A 23,026-nucleotide genomic window follows, 5' to 3' on the forward strand; every position below is an offset into this window, starting at 1 on the left:
CGAACTAAATATGTCAATTATGAACTTTGTTTTGCTGAACAGTAAATGAATTCCTGAAGAGCGAGAAATCACACACAAACTCACTGGACAAAGTGAAGAGTCACTGAAACTACTGCAAAGAACACAAGTCTGCCAGGGTTCACGCAACATACACGCACGCCGTTTTACAAAAAAAAAAAAAAAAAAAAAATCACACCTTTGTCTTTATGACACTCCGTCACCTCTCAGCGGTTCGTCTTCAAAAAGCCTCGGCTTTGTCCTTTCTCATATTTCTCGGACCGCAGGGAGAATTTCGCTTCCTCGGCTGCTCGAATGTCACACAGGCAGCAAAGAGCGAAGAGATCAATCTTCCCGGCCCCAAAAGGCGGAGCACATTTTATCTAAGAAACTGTCTTTTTCCCGCCAAGATCTGCCTCCTTCCTGTCCAGCCGCATGTAGGGCTCAAAGGCGGAGGAGCCACAGCCGTAGGCAGATGTCAGTTCGTGATGTGCGCCCCCTAGCAGAGGCATGGAGAAGCACAGAGAGTGCGGAGGAGGAACGCCGAGCCGCGGTGAGGGCGAGGTGCCCCCCAGCGAAGGCAGCGACAGCCCGAACGTCCCTTCTGGCAGAGAGGTGGGCGGAGTGCTGTTGCTAATCGCAGGCGAGCTGGACGAGCCCCCGCCTGCGCTGCTCAGCAGGGAGCCGTTTGCTGCGTGGTGGTGCGCGGATCCCAGGATGGAGTTGGGCGGTGGGACGGGACCCGACAAAAGGCGGCCCTGCTCCAGAAGGCGCAGGATGTTACAGGTGGCAAACGACTCGGACGTGGACGAAGAGCGTTTGTCCGAATCTTTGGTCGTGTCCTTCTTCTGTTTCGTCCGGCGGTTTTGGAACCACACCTTGACCTGTAGCAACACAAGCAGGAAAACAGCAGAAGTGACTAAACACAAAAAGATCAGTGGCAGAAATCAGCAACATTCTCAGCAAATTAAGAGCTGAAGCAACACAATAATGTTTGACAGCAGATCGTTGGGTCATAAAACGTGCAGGAACCGTCACTAGTAGTGACTTCATTGGGGATATAGGTAAGTAATGCTAGACCTATGAAGGTAAAGCGTCTCTATCTACCGAGAGCAGGTGCACTGGTGAACGGAAACGTGATTTAAATAAGAACATCTGCAATACGACTCCTTTGGATGGTACTCTGTGCAAGAAACACCAGTTCCTCTGCTAATTGGTGACCCCAATGGAATCCCTGGCACATTCACGGTCTTGTGAAAGAGCTCAGACATTTCACTCGGGTCATTTATCGTGTTCATGATGACAGAACTTCCACCCACATTGCATGCAAAGTCCTGAAATATAGACTAACCATGAGCTAGAGGCAGATTAAGTCTGGGACATCAATCTACCAGCTGTCAACCGGATTCATACTGGGCCCCTCTACAGACCTTGCAGTTGCAACAGCGGCCAACAACTTCCCACAAGCACTTGATCAATAACCACAGCTTCACAACCAGTATTAGAGCAACATGTCCCGCAGTGTCACTCTGGACAATGAAACCAGGATCCACTAACTGACTGTGCACAAAATCAAGCAGCATTGAGCCATTTTCAACATGACTTCAGGTTTGTGAGGGTCGATAATTGTAATCTGCCCAGTCAGTCTCTGCGGTTCTAATGAAATTACTCATGACCAGATGAGTGTCACCTCTGGGGAGGGACAGTCCTCAATCACCACGAGGAGCTGCAACTAAAAGTTGGACTCTCCGATATATCAGTGACCACAGTCGGAACACAGACCAAAACAAAAAGAGGTCTTAGCAGGGAAACACATTTCTGCATATTTTATATTTCTGTGACATTACGGACGGACTTTGTCTGCGTTGACAAGGACGACAGCAGATTGAGCGACTGAGATCATAGCTTCCGTCCTTGACAACGATGCAAATAATGAGACTGAGCTCAGGGTGGAACACCAACACCTGGAAGTCTCACTACAAAAAGACAAAGGCACTGTGGATGTGGGGACAGACAGATAGGACATGCAGTGGATGTGATCTCTCTCTTGAAGTCTACTGGTTCCCTTTCTTCCTTCTGATTATCAAATTTACTCTTTCCAGAACTTGGCTTTGGTGAAGGTTAAAAATCCCATCCAATCTGTTCCCTTTCTGTCCACACAGAGGCGTGGCTTCAGTTCTGTTCACATCCTGGCTTTCCTAACTTTTTTTGGGGGGGCTTACTCATGTACTACAGGAATTTTATTAGAGGGGAAAATTAGAAGACAACAAAAGCGAAGCTGCATTTGGTACATCTACACTATTGGATGTAAATCCTTTTTAATGGGATCGAGGGTTCAAAGTCGGGCCAGAGATTATTAAGGGACATCTAGATCTGGCGTGACCTGCATTTGCACCCATCTCTCCCTCTCTCAACCCGTGTTACTCCACTGCACTTTGCCCTGGAAAGGCGTGGTTTCACTTCTTAGAAATTTCTTTTTAATAAACTGAGGCAATTTTCATATTTGACTGAAATACACACCTCTCCTGACCCACAACAGTGTCTCACTTGTTCGGGTGATTTGAACCAGTACCAGAGGACTCACAGGGGTGTAGACGAGACAAACAGCAAACAGTTGGGTCAACCTCTGGTTACCTGTTCAGCTCTGCAATGGTATCAGCTGGCCAGGTGCATTTTTTTAATCCGGACCCTCTTGAAGGTTATTTGCATTATTTCTTGTACAATTACACACAACAACAATGAAAAATGGATCACAACCACAATAAAAAATGTCAAGACTTGCCAGTATCCATTTCTGTGAGATTCAATTGTTTCTCCTCACTCTAAGTGTTACTGGTCATTAGAACCATGTTTATTCACGCAAGCTCACTCTGATCAGGTATACTGCCACCTATAGACACAAACAAACACTTCATCTTTACATTTGAGTGTTTGGAAGATGCTTTTATCCAGCTTACAGATGGGGGTAAAGTACTGTACAATACAAATTAGGAATGGATCAAGAGAAGAATCCACGTAAACTCAGTAAATATGCTAATATTTCCACCGCTAGCGTACAGTATAGTAATACATTGTGTAAACCAGCCAAACAAATGTCCAGAGAAATATAATATCCCAGATGGATTTATGGGCATTTATTGGTCCTCACAGAGACATTTGTCCTCTGCATTTACCCCAATCCAATCCTGGCAACCAACTCCAAGACTACAGACTCTGCCAATAGACTCAGTGCCATTTGAAGTGTTTGCCACTGAGCCTGACTGGAAATACAATTACAAACAGTTAAACTGACAGATTGTAAAACTAAACTCTTGCACTTGGTGGCTGTCTTACACACTTTCTGTGATCTATCAGATACCTTGGTGCTCCCACTGTCACCAAGTAATGAGTTTCCCAATTGTCCCACTTTGCTCATGTTTGCTGGTTCTGCCTTCAACTACCCTTGCTGCCGGTGAAATCTGCCTTTATGGAGGTACAAAAAAATGTACAAATTTGACCATTTACATGTTGGCATGAGCGTTGCTCAGGTTTAAACAAAGGTTTGTTGGATTGGACCCCATAACTTTCCCTCATTAATGAAAATACTCAGCCTTTGGGGTTTATTGACTCCACATCCAAGTGGAAAGAAAATGTCAAAAATGAAGATTAGCTTCATAAAAACAGCATGTCCTGCATCTGTGCCAATTTGGCACCGAACGCCCAGCGCGTTCTCACAATGTCTCCTCTGGCCAATGCCACACGTTAACGCCTACGATGTTTGTCCCCTGAACCTACACCAGCTATTTCCAGATGTGCCATCCAGACTTGAGCTAATTCTGTCGTGTTACGGCACATATTTGACCATGTTCAACTGGGGATTAACCTCATCTTACAGAATTGCATGTAGTTATGGCCATCTAATCCTTCTTAGCACAAAAGTACCTGAGTCTGTTATGAAAGCCACCTCTCTTGCTCATCGTCTGTCAATTTAATGCTCTCCACTGCGACAGTCACCTTCTCCAGGTTCGTGTTCCCATGTTCACAAACCGCCACACTCAGCTGTGATACGCATTTAACAACCACCCCGGGAAGACCAGCAGGGTTTCAACCATTTTCCTTACAGTCTCATATTTGCAAGTGTTTCAGTTTTAATCAATCAATCAATCAATCAATTTTTTTATATAGCGCCAAATCACAACAAACAGTTGCCCCAAGGCGCTTTATATTGTAAGGCAAGGCCATACAATAATTATGTAAAACCCCAACGGTCAAAACGACCCCCTGTGAGCAAGTACTTGGCTACAGTGGGAAGGAAAAACTCCCTTTTAACAGGAAGAAACCTCCAGCAGAACCAGGCTCAGGGAGGGGCAGTCTTCTGCTGGGACTGGTTGGGGCTGAGGGAGAGAACCAGGAAAAAGACATGCTGTGGAGGGGAGCAGAGATCGATCACTAATGATTAAATGCAGAGTGGTGCATACAGAGCAAAAAGAGAAAGAACAGTGCATCATGGGAACCCCCCAGCAGTCTACGTCTATAGCAGCATAACTAAGGGATGGTTCAGGGTCACCTGATCCAGCCCTAACTATAAGCTTTAGCAAAAAGGAAAGTTTTAAGCCTAATCTTAAAAGTAGAGAGGGTGATTATTCAAAAACCTTATAAGTAAGAAGAAGAATTTTAAATTCTATTCTAGAATTAACAGGAAGCCAATGAAGAGAGGCCATATGGGTGAGATATGCTCTCTCCTTCCAGTCCCCGTCAGTACTCTAGCTGCAGCATTTTGAATTAACTGAAGGCTTTTTAGGGAACTTTAGGACAACCTGATAATAATGAATTACAATAGTCCAGCCTAGAGGAAATAAATGCATGAATTAGTTTTTCAGCATCACTCTGAGACAAGACCTTTCTAATTTTAGAGATATTGCGTAAATGCAAAAAGCAGTCCTACATATTTGTTTAATATGCGCTTTGAATGACATATCCTGATCAAAATGACTCCAAGATTTCTCACAGTATTACTAGAGGTCAGGGTAATGCCATCCAGAGTAAGGATCTGGTTAGAGACCATGTTTCTAAGATTTGTGGGGCCAAGTACAATAACTTCAGTTTTATCTGAGTTTAAAAGCAGGAAATTAGAGGTCATCCATGTCTTTATGTCTGTAAGACAATCCTGCAGTTTAGCTAATTGGTGGTGTCCTCTGGCTTCATGGATAGATAAAGCTGGGTATCATCTGCGTAACAATGAAAATTTAAGCAATACCGTCTAATAATACTGCCTAAGGGAAGCATATATAAAGTGAATAAAATTGGTCCTAGCACAGAACCTTGTGGAACTCCATAATTAACTTTAGTCTGTGAAGAAGATTCCCCATTTACATGAACAAATTGTAATCTATTAGACAAATATGATTCAAACCACCGCAGCGCAGTGCCTTAATACCTATGGCATGCTCTAATCTCTGTAATAAAATTTTATGGTCAACAGTATCAAAAGCAGCACTGAGGTCTAACAGAACAAGCACAGAGATGAGTCCACTGTCCGAGGCCATAAGAAGAATCATTTGTAACCTTCACTAATGCTGTTTCTGTACTATGATGAATTCTAAAACCTGACTGAAACTCTTCAAATAGACCATTCCTCTGCAGATGATCAGTTAGCTGTTTTACAACTACCCTTTCAAGAATTTTTGAGAGAAAAGGAAGGTTGGAGATTGGCCTATAATTAGCTAAGATAGCTGGGTCAAGTGATGGCTTTTTAAGTAATGGTTTAATTACTGCCACCTTAAAAGCCTGTGGTACATAGCCAACTAACAAAGATAGATTAATCATATTTAAGATCGAAGCATTAAATAATGGTAGGGCTTCCTTGAGCAGCCTGGTAGGAATGGGGTCTAATAAACATGTTGATGGTTTGGATGAAGTAACTAATGAAAATAACTCAGACAGAACAATCGGAGAGAAAGAGTCTAACCAAATACCGGCATCACTGAAAGCAGCCAAAGATAACGATACGTCTTTGGGATGGTTATGAGTAATTTTTTCTCTAATAGTTAAAATTTTGTTAGCAAAGAAAGTCATGAAGTCATTACTAGTTAAAGTTAATGGAATACTCAGCTCAATAGAGCTCTGACTCTTTGTCAGCCTGGCTACAGTGCTGAAAAGAAACCTGGGGTTGTTCTTATTTTCTTCAATTAGTGATGAGTAGAAAGATGTCCTAGCTTTACGGAGGGCTTTTTTATAGAGCAACAGACTCTTTTTCCAGGCTAAGTGAAGATCTTCTAAATTAGTGAGACGCCATTTCCTCTCCAACTTACGGGTTATCTGCTTTAAGCTACGAGTTTGTGAGTTATACCACGGAGTCAGACACTTCTGATTTAAAGCTCTCTTTTTCAGAGGAGCTACAGCATCCAAAGTTGTCTTCAATGAGGATGTAAAACTATTGACGAGATACTCTATCTCCCTTACAGAGTTTAGGTAGCTACTCTGCACTGTGTTGTTATATGGCATTAGAGAACATAAAGAAGGAATCATATCCTTAAACCTAGTTACAGCGCTTTCTGAAAGACTTCTAGTGTAATGAAACTTATTCCCTACTGCTGGGTAGTCCATCAGAGTAAATGTAAATGTTATTAAAAAATGATCAGACAGAAGGGAGTTTTCAGGGAATACTGTTAAGTCTTCTATTTCCATACCATAAGTCAGAACAAGATCTAAGATATGATTAAAGTGGTGGGTGGACTCATTTACTTTTGAGCAAAGCCAATAGAGTCTAATAATAGATTAAATGCAGTGTTGAGGCTGTCATTCTCAGCATCTGTGTGGATGTTAAAATCGCCCACTATAATTATCTTATCTGAGCTAAGCACTAAGTCAGACAAAAGGTCTGAAAATTCACAGAGAAACTCACAGTAACGACCAGGTGGACGATAGATAATAACAAATAAAACTGGTTTTTGGGACTTCCAATTTGGATGGACAAGACTAAGAGACAAGCTTTCAAATGAATCAAAGCTCTGTCTGGGTTTTTGATTAATTAATAAGCTGGAATGGAAGATTGCTGCTAATCCTCCGCCCCGGCCCGTGCTACGAGCATTCTGACAGTTAGTGTGACTCGGGGGTGTTGACTCATTTTAAACTAACATATTCATCCTGCTGTAACCAGGTTTCTGTTAGGCAGAATAAATCAATATGTTGATCAATTATTATATAATTTACCAACAGGGACTTAGAAGAGAGAGACCTAATGTTTAATAGACCACATTTAACTGTTTTAGTCTGTGGTGCAGTTGACGGTGCTACATTATTTTTCTTTTGACTTTTTATGCTTAAATAGATTTTGCTGGTTATTGGTGGTCTGGGAGCAGGCACCGTCTCTACGGGGGATGGGTGGTAATGAGGGGATGGCAGGGGGAGAGAAGCTGCAGAGAGGTGTGTAAGACTACAACTCTGCTTCCTGGTCCCAACCCTGGATAGTCACGGTTTGAGGATTTAAGAAAATTGGCCAGATTTCTAGAAATGAGAGCTGCTCCATCCAAAGTGGGATGGATGCCGTCTCTCCTAACAAGACCAGGTTTTCCCCAGAAGCTTTGCCAATTATCTATGGAGCCCACCTCATTTTTTTTTTTTTTTTGGACAGCACTCAGACAGCCAGCAATTCAAGGAGAACATGCGGCTAAACATGTCACTCCCGGTCAGATTGGGGAGGGGCCCAGAGAAAACTACAGAGTCCGACATTGTGATATTAATGATATTTAGCACTGGGTTTCATCACATGCCCTGGATAAGTGTCAAAACCTTCTTAAAAGCAAAATTAGTTGAGAATTTTGCTGCCTTAATTGTCATTTTCCCCAAATCTATTGTTGTAGCTTTGGTTCATAATTTTGGCAAAACATTTGCTAAATTTACACTGACGGGTGTCTGTCGGCTCCAAAACAGGTAATCTGACAGTTTAGCTGTGTTACACAATTAGTCAGAAAATGACACAACACAGTTAATGTGCTCAACTTTACAAGTAATGACAGCTAACATATTAGCTCACCAACTCTATGTTGTGCATTCAAATCCTATAAATTCTGCTCAGCTGGAGCACTAAATTACACTTTAGGGCACTACATTTATTATTTTCCACCTGACTGGCTAGGTAGCATAGCCCACTTAGCACAATAGGTTGCTATGTGAACCGACTTTGCTAGTTAGCATATGTAGCCAACTCAAAGTTAGACTTGTTGAACCATATTTTCTTTACCTGATGGTAGCCAACAATCCATTTAATTATTTTACTAATTAAACCTTATAAACCCTGCAGTAGTGATGTTATGTAAGCTAAACACTCGCAACAGTGGCCTTAGGAAAGGTCAAGAGCAAAAGGCCACGTCACCAACTGTCCAGCCCCAACAATTACGCCATCTTACAGATAAATTTATGCCAGACACCTCCTTGCTGTATGTTCTATTGAATATTGAGTTTTAAGAGCAGACTGTATAGCACAAACACATTTTCTTGAAGTAGTTATCATGGAGTGACAAAGCGAGCTAGCTAGGTAGCATAGCCAACATTAACAATGTAGCTGCCTTCAAATCAGATATGTTCAACTTGCATGTGAGCAAAGAACATGTTTTCATAATTCTGTTCATCTTGAAACATTATAGTGGGCGATTTTAACATCCACAATGATGCTGAGAATGACAGCCTCAACACTGCATTTAATCTATTATTAGACTCAGTTGGCTTCGCTCTAATGTAAAGAGTCCACCCACCACTTTAACCATACTTTAGATCTTGTTCTGACTTATGGTATGGAAATTGAAGACCTAACAATATTCCCTGAAAACCCCCTTCTGTCTGATCATTTCTTAATAACATTTACATTTACTTTAATAGACTACCCAGCAATGGGGATGTTTCATTACAGTAGAAGTCTTTCGGAAAGGGCTGTAACTAGGTTTAAGGACATGATTCCTTCTTGTTATGTTCTCCAGTGCCATATACCAAACACAGTGCAGAGCAGCTACCTAAGCTCTGTGAGTGAGCTAGATTATCTCGTCAATAGTTTTACATCCTCAATGAGCACAACTTGGGATGCTGTAGCTCCTCTGAAAAAGAGAGCCTTAAATCAGAAGTGCCTGACTCCGTGGTATAACTCACAAACTCGCAGCTTAAAGCAGATAACCCGTACGTTGGAGGAGGAAATGGCATCTCACTAATTTAGAAGATCTTCACTTAGCCTGGAAAAAGAGTGTGTTGCTCTATAAAAAAGCCCTCCGTAAAGCTAGGACATCTTACTACTCATCACTAATTGAAGAAAATAAGAACAACCCCAGGTTTCTTTTCAGCACTGTAGCCAGGCTGACAAAGAGTCAGAGCTCTATTGAGCCGAGTATTCCTTTAACTTTAACTAGTAATGACTCATGACTTTCTTTGCTAATAAAATTTTAACTATTAGAGAAAAAATTACTCATAACCATCCCAAAGACATATCGTTATCTTTGGCTGCTTTCCGTAATGCTGATATTTGGTTAGACTCTTTCTCTCCAATTGTTCTGTCTGAGTTATTTTCATTAGTTACTTCATCCAAACCATCAACATGTCTATTAGACCCCATTCCTACCAGGCTGCTCAAGGACGCCCTACAATTAATTAATGCTTTGATCTTAAATATGATCAATCTATCTTTATTAGTTGGCTATGTACCACAGGCTTTTAAGGTGGCAGTAATTAAACCATTATTTAAAAAGCCATCACTTGACCCAGCTATCTTAGCTAATTATAGGCCAATCTCCAACCTTCCTTTTCTCTCAAAAATTCTTGAAAGGGTAGTTGTAAAACAGCTAACTGATCATTTGCAGAGGAATGGTCTATTTGAAGAGTTTCAGTCAGGTTTTAGAATTCATCATAGTACAGAAACAGCATTAGTGAAGGTTACCAATGATCTTCTTACGGCCTCAGACAATGGACTCATCTCTGTGCTTGTCCTGTTAGACCTCAGTGCTGCTTTTGATACTGTTGACCATAAAATTTTATTACAGAGATTAGAGCATGCCATAGGTATTAAAGGCACTGTGCTGCGGTGGTTTGAATCATATTTATCTAATAGATTACAATTTGTTCATGTAAATAGGGGGTCGTCTTCACAGCCTAAGGTTAATTATGGAGTTCCACAAGGTTCTGTGCTAGGACCAATTTTATTCACTTTATAAATGCTTCCCTTAGGCAGTATTATTAGAAAGCATTGCTTAAATTTTCATTGTTACGCAGATGATACCCAGCTTTATCTATCCATGAAGCCAGAGGACACACACCAATTAGTTAAACTGCAGGAATGTCTTACAGACATAAAGACATGGATGACCTCTAATTTCCTGCTTTTAAATTCAGATAAAACTGAAGTTATTGTACTTGGCCCCACAAATCTTAGAAACATAGTGTCTAACCAGATCCTTACTCTGGATGGCATTACCCTGACCTCTAGTAATACTGTGAAAAATCTTGGAGTCATTTTTGATCAGGATATGTCCTTTAATGCGCATATTAAGCAAATATGTAGGACTGCTTTTTGCATTTGCGCAATATCTCTAAAATTAGAAAGGTCTTGTCTCAGAGTGATGCTGAAAAACTAATTCATGCATTTATTTCCTCTAGGCTGGACTATTGTAATTCATTATTATCAGGTTGTCCTAAAAGTTCCCTGAAAAGCCTTCAGTTAATTCAAAATGCTGCAGCTAGAGTACTGACAGGGACTAGAAGGAGAGAGCATATCTCACCCATATCGGCTTCTCTTCATTGGCTTCCTGTTAATTCTAGAATAGAATTTAAAATTCTTCTTCTTACTTATAAGGTTTTGAATAATCAGGTCCCATCTTATCTTAGGGACCTCATAGTACCATATCACCCCAATAGAGCGCTTCGCTCTCAGACTGCAGGCTTACTTGTAGTTCCTAGGGTTTGTAAGAGTAGAATGGGAGGCAGAGCCTTCAGCTTTCAGGCTCCTCCTGTGGAACCAGCTCCCAATTCAGATCAGGGAGACAGACACCCTCTCTACTTTTAAGATTAGGCTTAAAACTTTCCTTTTTGCTAAAGCTTATAGTTAGGGCTGGATCAGGTGACCCTGAACCATCCCTTAGTTATGCTGCTATAGACTTAGACTGCTGGGGGGTTCCCATGATGCACTGAGTGTTTCTTCTCTTTTTGCTCTGTATGCACCACTCTGCATTTAATCATTAGTGATTGATCTCTGCTCCCCTCCACAGCATGTCTTTTTCCTGATTCTCTCCCCTCAGCCCCAACCAGTCCCAACAGAAGACTGCCCCTCCCTGAGCCTGGTTCTGTTGGAGGTTTCTTCCTGTTAAAAGGGAGTTTTTCCTTCCCACTGTCGCCAAGTGCTTGCTCACAGGGGGTCGTTTTGACCTTTGGGGTTTTTCTGTAATTATTGTATGGCTTTTGCCTTATAATATAAAGCGCCTTGGGGCAACTGTTTGTTGTGATTTGGCGCTATATAAATAAAATTGATTTGATTTGAAACATCAGGTTACCCAGTTAGTGATTTTACTAAAGAACTATTAACGTAACGGGTCACGTCTGGTCAGGGAGAATGTGCTGATGTCGCAAGTCGCGACAACCAGACCACACACTAAGACAGGAACCAAGACTCTAAAGATGAGGTGATACTTCCATGCATCTCTTGTTCTCAGAGACGTAAAGGTCCACTTTGATACCTTCACATGGGGCATCGCCATGACAATCAGGTGCTTAGGTAATCCGCGTGTCATGGCTGAAGTCTTGCACTGGACCAAATGAAGAAATGTTCCCATTCTGTGCACAATGCGCTCACTTCCAATCACCACAGAAGAAGAGGAAGGAGCTTGTTTCTTTAAAATGAAGTCCAGACATTACGAATTGAAAGCACAAGTGCAGCATGTGTCCCTCTGGATGCTCAAATGTCTGTCCTGTCTGCGGTTCTTCCCGGCTCTGTTGAGACAATGAATGTTTGGACAATCTGGCATTGTTTTGTCTGCTGCTGCTGTGCAGCATCTGCACACATGCACTCTGTGGCCGGTCGTGCACAGCCCAGACGCCGTCTGTCTACGGCGTAATAGAGAACAACACGCACATTCAGTGCACGTAGACCGACGTGATCTCAGCCTGCGGTGGCAACGTGTAGATCTATAAAGACGGGGGGGGGGAATCACCAATAAACTCTGAAGCAATTTTTTTTCTTTTTTGCAATTTTTTGATTGAAAAGACTTGATGCCATATTTTTTGTGCTATTTCTGTTTTTTGTTTGAGTTTGCAGACAAGGAGCACCAAGACGAGTCTGGCCACTGAAAATCAGCGGTGAGGACTTTCTGCAGGTCGGGTTGACAGAGACTGAGGTGATGTTGCATGATGCACTCATCTGCTTCACCTCAGGGAGCTTTGGTGACTGGTCATGTAAATGATGTGCTCACATGATTGGACACTTTGTGCACACACCCATTTCCTCACCAGAGAAACTCTCACTTGGTTTCATCATCTAAATGATAATGTGTCGGGTGTCATCACTCAGGACTGATTATTACAATTCAACTTACACCTAAAACGTGTCTATGACTGATTAAACGTAATGACTTTGCTCCTTTCACCTGACTTTGGACAGATTATGTACCTGTAAATAGAAAAAAATTAAGTTGTGCATTTATGGCTGTCAAGATAGGGCCCAAAGTGTCTGTTTATTAACATAGAGAACTGTGACAGTGAATATTTGACATCTAAAAACTGACATTTGAAACATAACCACTGATATTTGAAATATAACCGCTATTTGAAATATAACCGCTGATATTTCAATTTGAAATATAAATATAACATAAAAATAATATCATTTGAAACAGTTTCTTCAGAACATAATTAACAACAGCACAATATCACAACAAAGCCCCTCAGCAAATCTTTTCGGGTCACGCAGATCAAAATTTATCATTTTGACTATGACGACATAAATTACGTTCCAACAGCTTTTCCAAGACGTGTGCAGTGAATTTTTTAATTTGATATCTGTCGAGATTAACAGTTTGAACATACCTTCAAAATAAAAAAAATAAATAAATAAACAAAAAGATCCCAAAATATCGGAGCGGACCGTTCCATGTGTGCGCGCGCCTCACGCACGCGCCTGCCGCTGCTTTCCCGGTAGCGGGGAGCCACCTGTCGGGACGAACGGGTGAAGGCTCTGCGTGGTGGTGACTGATTAGCTACTCAGGAATGCAGGTATTGATTATTTATTGAAGAGATAATCGCGCGCGTCAATGGAAATTTAAAGCGGGTCGTGACGCAATAAAGCTGCGGAAATAATGTCTATATGATGCACGGAAAAAAGCGAATCGTGAGCGTTATTTTTGTATAAATTATGTCAAATGTGAATGTTTATGACAAAAAAAGAGAAATTAATCAGCCACATCTTAGGCGTTTTTAAAGTTTAATGCGCATTTATTCCAGGTGTCCTCGAATGATTTTTTAAGAAAGTTTTTGTAATTTTTTAGGATAGTATAATCCTAATTGTCTAGTTGCGATGCTACTTTCGAGTAAGATTTGCAAATCAATCAACCATCATTTAACATTTATCATCCCAACCACCCACTTTACAAGAAAGAAAAAAAGAAAAGAGAAATATGCCTCATAAAATATTATATTTAAAGATCATGCTTTATTAAAAATCTTTTTTAAAAACCTGCAAATAACTGCAAAGTTCACTTTTCCCCTTTTTTCGACTCCTCCCACTGGGGGCGCCAAGAAGATCAATTGTCTCCATCTCACCCTGTCCTCTGTGTCTTCCTCTGTCTCACCAACCACCTGCATCCTTCTCCCTATATACCCTGAGTCCCTCCTCTGCACATGTCCAACCCATCTCAGTCTCTCCTCTCTGACTTTGTCTCCAAACCATCCCACCTGAGCTGTCCCTCTGATATGTTCATTCCAAATCCTGTCCATCTTCATCACTCCAAAAGAGAATAGTAACATCTTCAGCTCCACCTCCTGTCTTTTTGTTAGTGCCACCGTCTCTAAGCCATCCACCATAGCTGGTCTCACTATACTGACTTGTAGACTTTCTCCTTCACTCTTGCTGATATTCTTCAACCACAAATCACTCCTGCAACCACAAATTTCTCCACCCACTCCACTCTCTTCTTCACCTCTCTACCACACTCTCCATTACTTTGGACAGTTGGACTCAAGTATTTAAACTCATCTACTTTTACCACTTCTACTCCTTGGAACTGCACTATTCCACTGGGCTCCCTCTCATTCACACACATGGACTCAGTCTTGTTCCTATACTGACTTTCATTCCTCTTCTCTCCAGAGCATATCTCCACATTTCCAGGCAAATCAACCTGCTCTCTACTCTCGCTACAGATCACAATGTCATCTGCAACATTATAATCCATGGAGGCTTCTGTCTGATGACATCTGTCAACCTGTCCATCACCATTGCAAACAAGAAAAGACTCAGAGCTGATCCTTGGTGTAATCCCATCTCCACCTTGAATGAGTGTTATCCTACTGCCCATTTCACTGCTGTCACACTGTCCTTGTACATGTGCTGCACTACCCTCACATACTCCTCTGCCACTCCAGACTTCCTCATACAATACCACAACTCTTCTCTTGGCACCCTGCATAAGGTCTCTCCAAATACACAAACACAAAATGTAACTCCTTCTGGCCTTCTCTGTACCTCTCCATCAGTACTCTCAGAGTAAACACTGCATCTGTAGTGCTCATTCTCAGGATGAAAGTGTTACCTTCCATTACTCTTTCCAATACCTTCATCAGCTCCTCAAAATACTCCCTCCACCACAACACACTCTCCTCTCTACTCAGCACATTGCCTCCTGCATCCGTTATCACCCAAACCTGCTGCACATCTTTTTCAGCTTTGTCTCGCCTATCAGTACAAGTCATTTTCTCCTTCCTCAGTGTTCAGCTTCACGTACACGTGGCTGAATTGGAGCTCTTATTGTTTCTGATTTGAGGGGGGAAAAAAAAACATAAGTGAGAATATTTGTCATTTTTTAAATGCATCTTTCTATTTTTTTAATAATCCAATGAATGTGACACAGAATCTTATTTTTAAATGCATAAATATGTTTACTTTAATACGATAGATAGATAGATAGATAGATAGATAGATAGATAGATAGATAGATAGATAGATAGATAGATAGATAGATAGATAGATAGATAGATAGATAGATAGATAGATAGATAGATAGATAGATAGATAGATAGATAGATAGATAGATAGATAGATAGATAGATAGATAGATAGATAGATAGATAGATAGATAGATAGATAGATAGATAGTCACACTTTGCTCTAATGGATGTGCTTTTAAAAGCTGTGTGGTTTAATGTGGGAATGAAAATCAAAATAAATCTTAATATGTGGAATAAAAAGAGGCCCATGTGAAACCTGAGAGCTGAAATAAAAATAAAGAGCCCTGAGAGCTGTGACATAAAGATCTCACAGTTTTACAGCTTCCATTTCTGTCTTGTTTTGTGTGGTTCTACCCTTGAATGGCACATTTGCTTAAAATCTTGTAAAGACCAGAAACAGCAGTTAATAAAAGACTTTACTTTTTTTAAACAGCATTAATGCCTAAAAGCTTTTCGATCATCTTAAAAGCTGCTTGAATGGAGCGCAGCTTTAAGGAACTCCAGTGAAGGTGGGTTTAATAATTCACTCTATTATACGTACAGCACGACTTTGATTTCCATTTGATTGTCAGCTGAAGGTCAGACACGTTTCAGACACTCCTTTCAGACCTCACTGTGACAGTGTGAGCGCAGCGATGGCCACGGCGCTCCCAAAAGGCATCAGCCTCTAAAAACCTGTCGCACAAAGAAACTCACTCTTTTTGTTTTTCCACAGGCTGCAGAATGAGCCCCAGCCGCACCTACTTTTTGATTTATTTATTACAATCTGCCCAAATTTCATTCATCAAGTGCAATTTTATTGTGTGCAAATGCAGTTAAAAAGATGCTGTTTTTAAAATTATTAACAAAAATGCAATTGAACAGCTGTATTTTAATTTTAAATCTTAGCCACATTAGCATGGCAAAAGCAAATTTGATCAATAAAATGTCAGCAATGCTCACACTTCATTTATTTGTGCATTTATTTGTTTAACATGACAAAGGTGATTGCATGCAAAATTTGAAGTATGCTACGACACATTTGCACCTTTGTTAAAACAGCAAATAAAAATATTTGAAAAATTGGAAAGGTTTATGCAATAATTCAATAATTAACAAAACACTTGTGTAATATAATATAAAATAAAAAATATTAAACCATCATTTTTCCATTTCTTATTGGTTTATTTTGCTGTACTCCATATAATACTCTGGGTTCAAGTTAATAAGTTGCTTTATTGTCATTGTAGTTTTAGGTGCACTCAAGAGACATGTAAATAAATAAACGTTTTGATTCATTCAGTCACATCCTACACGTCTAAACACATGACAGCATTTGAAATTTCATTAATCATATCAGGGGAATAAAAAGGTCCATATTGTCTATAAATGAGAATAAAGTGGTTATACATTAATTAATTTTAGCATATTAATGCTGTATTGACTTGGAATAAACAACATTTATTCCAGGAAACACTGAGGTGATGTTGGCTTGCTGCTTATTTTAAGATTGTAAACTAATGTTATTGAAGTTCCAGTCCAGGACCTCCTGATACTGCATGCTTTACCTACACCTGTTTCTCATTTGAAGTAATTAATAATAATAATAATAATAATAATAAGTTTTGCATCGAGGGACCCATGTTTTTGCATGCAAATCTACAAACAACAAACATATAAATAACATTTTTATTTTATTGTTCATCTTAATTTGTCTGGAGCCAAATAAAGCATAATGGTTTGAGAATGTTGAAAATTAGTATATTTTATTGTCTGTATTTTATATTCCAGGCGGGAGAAAATCGTGTGATATGTGAACCTATTTCAGTACACAAAAAAGGAAACTGTGTCTGATAAACAATCAAACATTTAATGAAAACAGCAGAATTAATCAAATTATAAAATTACAAAAAAAAAAAAATCACCAACTGGATGAATATTGAAACAATTATGAATCTATTGTTCAAAATTCTATCATCAATAATAACATAGAATGGCTAGTTTTTTAAAGGCATCTAAGATAATGATTTGTTTAATTATTATTGCTGAAATGACCAAAATTCAATATTAAATTAAGGTGAATGAAATAGGCTACTTTTTTTTCAAAATGTTGAATCAACAGTAGAAACAATTTACTTTAAATGAAGTAATGAACGTGGCTCACATACTAATTTTAAATGGCTCAGTTCCATTTCACCAACTCATTGTGCTGGTACAGTGCAGGACTGACTCTCCTAAATGGAACGGTGCCATTATTAACTCCAGCTGTGCCTTATGGTTCACCTTATGTAAAAAAAATAAAAGCATGCTATCAATTAAAAAAAAAAAAAAAAAGCTGCAGATGAGACAATCTGGAACCAAATATCATGATACGCTTCAAAATTACCAGACTACTTTATGGTTCCTTTAAAACATGCAAAAGCACAAACATGTCATGTTCTTTTCCTGCTCTGACATTTTAAAAATGTTTGGAGAAATTTTATGCCAGTTTAAATGAAAATGCCCTAATAAAAATAAATAAATAAATAAATAGAATTAAATAAAAATGTGATGTATAAAACTGTGCTGCGCGCACCTGTAAGTAGTGTTCTCGTTATTAGTCACGTGCGCACGCATATCAGCCTCATGCCCCGCCCTCAACACGCCCATTTTTAAACATAAACACATGTGAAACAAGAATATATAAGGTGATAATTTAAGAGCTATACACGGTGAGTCCTGGAAGGAATACAAGAAACGAGGCGCTTGTGGATGAGATGAGACCAGAAAAAATTAAAAAATTAAAAAATACATTCTTTGGTCACAGGAGTGCGCCAAAAATAAATAAATAAATAAAATGTTAAAAAATAATGCAGCGAGTGACAACACGTTGCTGTTAATGCAGTCAGATTGATTCGTCCACATGATTTTTTATTTATTTATTTATTTATTTATTTTTGGCCAGACAGCATGATGAAATATTAAAAGTCTACTTTGATTTCAAATCTGATATATTTCACAACTGAAAAGTATTTATAGGATAAGTTATGGCTCACTGTCATAAATAAAACCGCACTTTTTTATTTTCAATTTTTTTAATGATAAAGTAGCTGCAGATGTGACGTCAAAACTCTTATATTGATATAGCTTATAGGCTATGACGTTTGAATATCACAACTAAAATGGGACAGTGAATGAATTATGAATCAGGCAGCAAATCAAAACTTTTGCTGGCTGCAGTATTTTTTTAACTAATAAAATGAGATTAAATTTCTTTTTCATTTGAAGGTGGAGCCAAATAAAGGGGCGGAGCCAGAGCATTAAAGAATCAACACTGAAAGTAGGGTTTCTCGGACAGCAGACAGAAAAACTTATAAATTATTACCTATAAATTATTTATTGTGTTACCGAGATCGTACCGGTACTGCTCTTACCGGGGTTTGGTTCCGAAGTCTCACGTTTCAAACTTATGTTTCAACAAGAAGTTTGATTTGATTTTTTTTTTTTTTTTTTTTTTTTTTATCCTCTGCCGGTGGTCACGTGGGGGTCTCACCTGGGTCTCGGACAGGTTGAGCTGTCTCGCGAGCTCGGTGCGCTCGCGCCCCACCACGTACTGGCACCGCTGGAACTCGAGCTCGAGCCGGTACAGCTGCTCCGCCGTGAACGACGTGCGCGTGCGCTTGGGCCGGTCCAGGTCCAGACCTTTGGGCAGCACGATCTCCCGGATGGTTCCTTTGGCATCTGTGCACGAGGACAACACGCACCATCAACATCAAAGCACCTTTATAGATTGTTTGATTTATTTATTTATTTTAATCCATGTGGAATCACAGCAAGACATAAATCACGAGAGAGGAACGTGTTCATAATGACGGTTCTGCGCGAATGTTTGCAAATTGCAGGTGCACACTGATTGGCTGAAATACATAATAAAAAATGACTTTTTAGGTTATTGAATTTAAATATTTAAAAATGTCTGCAATGATTAATTGACTAATTAACAGCTATTTTGCTAATCGATTAATAATTTTGAGTCTTCTCTGATTTCAGCTTGTTAAATGCGAATATTTTCTGGTTTATTTTATTAGTTTCTTCACTCCTATCCGGCAATAACCTGATGGACAAAACAAGACATCTGATTGTATCATACTGGACTCTGGAAAACATTAATCAACATTTTTCACCTTTTTTTTTTTAAATAGGATGAAACACCTAATTGATTAACCTGTTGATTATTGTCTCCATTAATTAATTAAGAAATAATAGTTTGCTCGGGAACTGGAGACCTCAGAACTAAAAGACCTGGGTAACAGCACAGTACCGATACGATGGTCTATCTATCTATCTATCTATATATATATATATATATATATTTTTTTTTTTTTTTTTTTTTTTTTTGAAATATTCAAACATTTCAACAAAAATGTGATTTTTACACACAAACTCTCTCTCGCACAGACACACACATATACACACACACAAAGGAAAAAAGTAATTACTTATGAAATTACAAATCTCATTTTTCAAATAAAAATTTTAAAAGCTGTATTTTGTATATGTGTATTTATTAGGTGGACAGTCTGGTGCAGGACACTATAAACACAACTTTTCATTGTATTTTAATCCGTTTATTGGCACATTAAACGTAACAAAATCATTTTGCGCGGTACTGCATAAAAAACGATATTTACAATAAGTTTAACTTTAAAAAAAAACTTTTACTAAAACAAAAATAACGTTTTTGGTGCAGTTATTCTGCGTGACCGCTTTAAGAAACTAAAACGTCTTTTAAATTTGGATCAAAGAAAACTAAAACAGCCGTGTGAAGTAAACGAAATGAAAATACGCAGTTTGTGGTTCGTTCACATGAAAAAAGTGCATCATTTAACCCAAATGTTTGAGAAAGTGTAATAAAATCATCCCTTTATCATTTAAAACAAAAACACGTTCTAGATTAAAAAATATGCATTGTATAAACTAAAACAGTGGTATGTGTAAAATAATTTGTACCTCTAGAAGTTAATATTTGGAAGAAATACAGCAAATTGAAAGTTAAGTAGTAATTTGAAATATTATAAATACATCAGTGCACATATTCGTCCAAATGATTGAACTGAGCTAAAATAAAAGCACGAAGACGTTATTTTAATAAAGCTGTAACTGACACAGGGTTCCTTTCCCAGGACGGGTCGGTCCCCAGGTCCATCTGGGTGAACTGAGTCAGTGTGAGTTAACGCTCCAAGGACACAGACAGGCAGTATGAGCGGGATTCGAACCTCCTCCTCCAACAAACATTTGTTTTTATCGCACCAGTGAGAGCAGCGAGCACGAGCTCCTGTTTGTCCGCGAGTTTGAGCTCATGAAACACGCAGCACATTAAAATATGAAAAGCTGTGAATTAAACATGAAACAAAAGTGAACGAACCCAACTTCCACCAGGAACTCTGTGAGTTTATGTTGCAGTCATAATTTTTGTGAACCAAACCCTGAGCTGGAGCGGCTTCGTCGACACTCTGTGACGTTCTGCTGCGTTTGGTTCGAATCAGCACAAAAAAAATTAAATTAGATTAAAGCCTGAGGTTTCCATCTTTGCGCCAGACGCTCCTCTGCGCGTCTCGCATTTAAATACATAAATAAATAAGTCAACAATCAATAAAAGTCTAATCTGTGTGACGGAAATACGCAAAATGGGAAGTGAGAGAGCGCGCGTGCGCGCCGTGTGCATCGGCCTGCTGACCTCTCCGTGACCCCGCAGAGCATCCAGGCTCAGCTGCACCGCGGGCGGACGCGTCTCTGGCCAAACTGACCCACATCTCACGTGTTCACAGGGAGACTTCACTCTTCAAGGCTCCACCACAACTCAAATCACACACATGTATTCATATATGAAGATATATGTTCATTTGCATTCAGTATTAGAATTTGCTGAAGGTTCATCAGGAAACTGTACGTAAATTCTCTCCTTTTTGCGCATTTGTCCTCTTTCATTTATTTGATTTTTTTTTACATATATAAATAATAAACAGTGAAAATATTTTCATCCTTTGTCCACTGTGTATCTCTGTGCTTTGACTTTGCACGAAGCTGCAGGAGGATATTTTGTTTAATTGCTTGAAAATGTTAATAAACCAAACAGGACAACTTTTATATTGTCCTTGAACGCATTTGTTGAATTTTTTTTTAAATACATTTTTGAGTTTAGGACTATACGCTGCAGAAATATTCAATACTCTATATGTAGTAGAGCAGTTTTATTTCAGCCACACGTCCTAAACAAGTGCAGCATAACTTTTTTTTTTTTAGTTTTTCGTCATTTTTGTTTCTGCAGCCCGTGAACATAAACGCTTAAAGCTGTTTATAAGCATCTATTAAATAAAAACACTATAAGAAAAGCACTAACATCGTATTGACTGTTCCTTTAGTGCAGGTTCAGCTGTGCGTTTTTCTTCTTTATGTTTATTTATTTGAAACTTGATTTCACTCGTTCATTCTGGCCTCCTGCAGGAGGGTGTGGACACTCGTTATAATAAACTAAATATTATCCTCACGCCTGAACATAAAGTTGGCACACACAAACACACAGATCTTTTGCCTCACATTTGTGGCCTTTTATTGCTTTTAAAAGATATTTTGTTCACTTTAACAGAATTAATCTACAGGGTGATAACAGACATACATACATATATACATATATATATATATATATATATATATATATATATATATATATATATATATATATATATATATATAAAAAAGCAAACTTTTGCTGACATATGTGTAAAACATTTTTAGGGACAAATAATTGATTGTTCCTGCTGCTGATCCACCTGTCGTTTCGCACGTTTCCATGGAAACAAAGCTTGGGCCACAATTGATCCAGTATTTGGCCGTTAAAATGAGAGAAACTACTCTCATTTTTGTTTAAATTTATCTCTTTTCTTCCTGTAGGTGTGTCATAAGTCGAGTAGCTTTTTGATGTTGTAGTTTTTGGAAGGTTTAATAAATTTTTTATGTCATTTGGTTTTCATTTCTTTTATTTCATTCTCCAGCCCCCTTTGTTACCTTTTTTTATTTATTTATTTATTTTTTATTTTTTTGCTGGTTATCAACCAAACCCTTACCAGACTCAGTCACATTAGTTTGATTCACATTTCAGCAAACAGGTTTATCAATTAACCCAAACTTTGGGACTTGTCTTGTTGAGCTTTTTGAAATAAATCGAAACTCTCATTTGTAAAAAAATAAATAAATTAAATAAAAGCTCTTTCTTGCTTTTTGTCTCACTCACCCCTCACTAAGATCCTCCGGCAGTAGTCAGGATCCACTCCCAAGAGTTTGTCGTGTCCGTCTTCGCTGGAGGACGTCGGCGTGGAGGCTGATGTCCCCGGAGTGTCCGTGGAGCTCTGAACCGGAGACCGGCACTTGGCCTCCATCCGGTCGGGACATAGCGTGTTGGGTCCACAGCGGTGGTTCCCATCGCCCATAGTCGTGCTCTGATCAAACATCTACAAGTTCTTCGCTCTGAGATTTTAGTTCTTCTCCTCTTTGTGAGCGCAGAAACGAGGAGATCATACCCTTCTCTGCCTCTCCACAAAATGACAAATACATCCAGTTACAGAGGAACCGTGCAGTGCCGCGGAGGAACCGTGGCGCGCTTCAACTGTGGCGGCATGACGAACCCGAGCGAGCCTGGCTGTCGCTGGAGCAGGTGCCAGGGAGTACGTGGAGGATGTGAGGTGGAAAAGGGGGAGCGAGGAGGTGACGCAGTGCTATAACCCGGGTGAGAGGCGGTGCGTAAAGACGCACGGCGGCGGTCACCGCCGGACAACTTTCTCCGAAACTGCAGGATGGAAAGAGTCGGAATATATTAACAGGGTTTTTTGTGTGTGTGTGTGTTTTT

General features: G+C 39.5%; 1 protein-coding gene across 1 annotated transcript; it reads right to left on the reverse strand.

The window, feature by feature from the left end:
* Positions 1-269: 269 nt before the first annotated feature.
* LOC117505278 (ventral anterior homeobox 2-like) lies at positions 270-22,737 on the reverse strand. Its single transcript, XM_034164893.1, has 3 exons — positions 22,415-22,737; positions 18,677-18,864; positions 270-881 (listed from the first exon to the last, which is right to left on the reverse strand). The coding sequence occupies exons 1-3, from the start codon at positions 22,629-22,631 to the stop codon at positions 381-383; spliced, it is 906 nt and encodes a 301-aa protein (XP_034020784.1). The 5' UTR covers positions 22,632-22,737; the 3' UTR covers positions 270-380.
* Positions 22,738-23,026: the final 289 nt, after the last annotated feature.

Source organism: Thalassophryne amazonica, chromosome 23, assembly GCF_902500255.1.
Source record: "Thalassophryne amazonica chromosome 23, fThaAma1.1, whole genome shotgun sequence".
Classification (NCBI taxonomy): Eukaryota; Metazoa; Chordata; class Actinopteri; order Batrachoidiformes; family Batrachoididae; genus Thalassophryne; species Thalassophryne amazonica.

Excerpts from the sequence above, each read along its gene's own strand:
- LOC117505278 (XM_034164893.1), bottom strand. The coding sequence starts at position 22,631 with ATGTTTGATCAGAGCACGACTATGGGCGATGGGAACCACCGCTGTGGA. Across the intron at positions 18,865-22,414 it reads CCGGAGGATCTTAGTGAGGG|ATGCCAAAGGAACCATCCGG; the intron begins GTGAGTGAGACA and ends CCTCGTGCACAG. Across the intron at positions 882-18,676 it reads TCAACCTGTCCGAGACCCAG|GTCAAGGTGTGGTTCCAAAA; the intron begins GTGAGACCCCCA and ends GTGTTGCTACAG.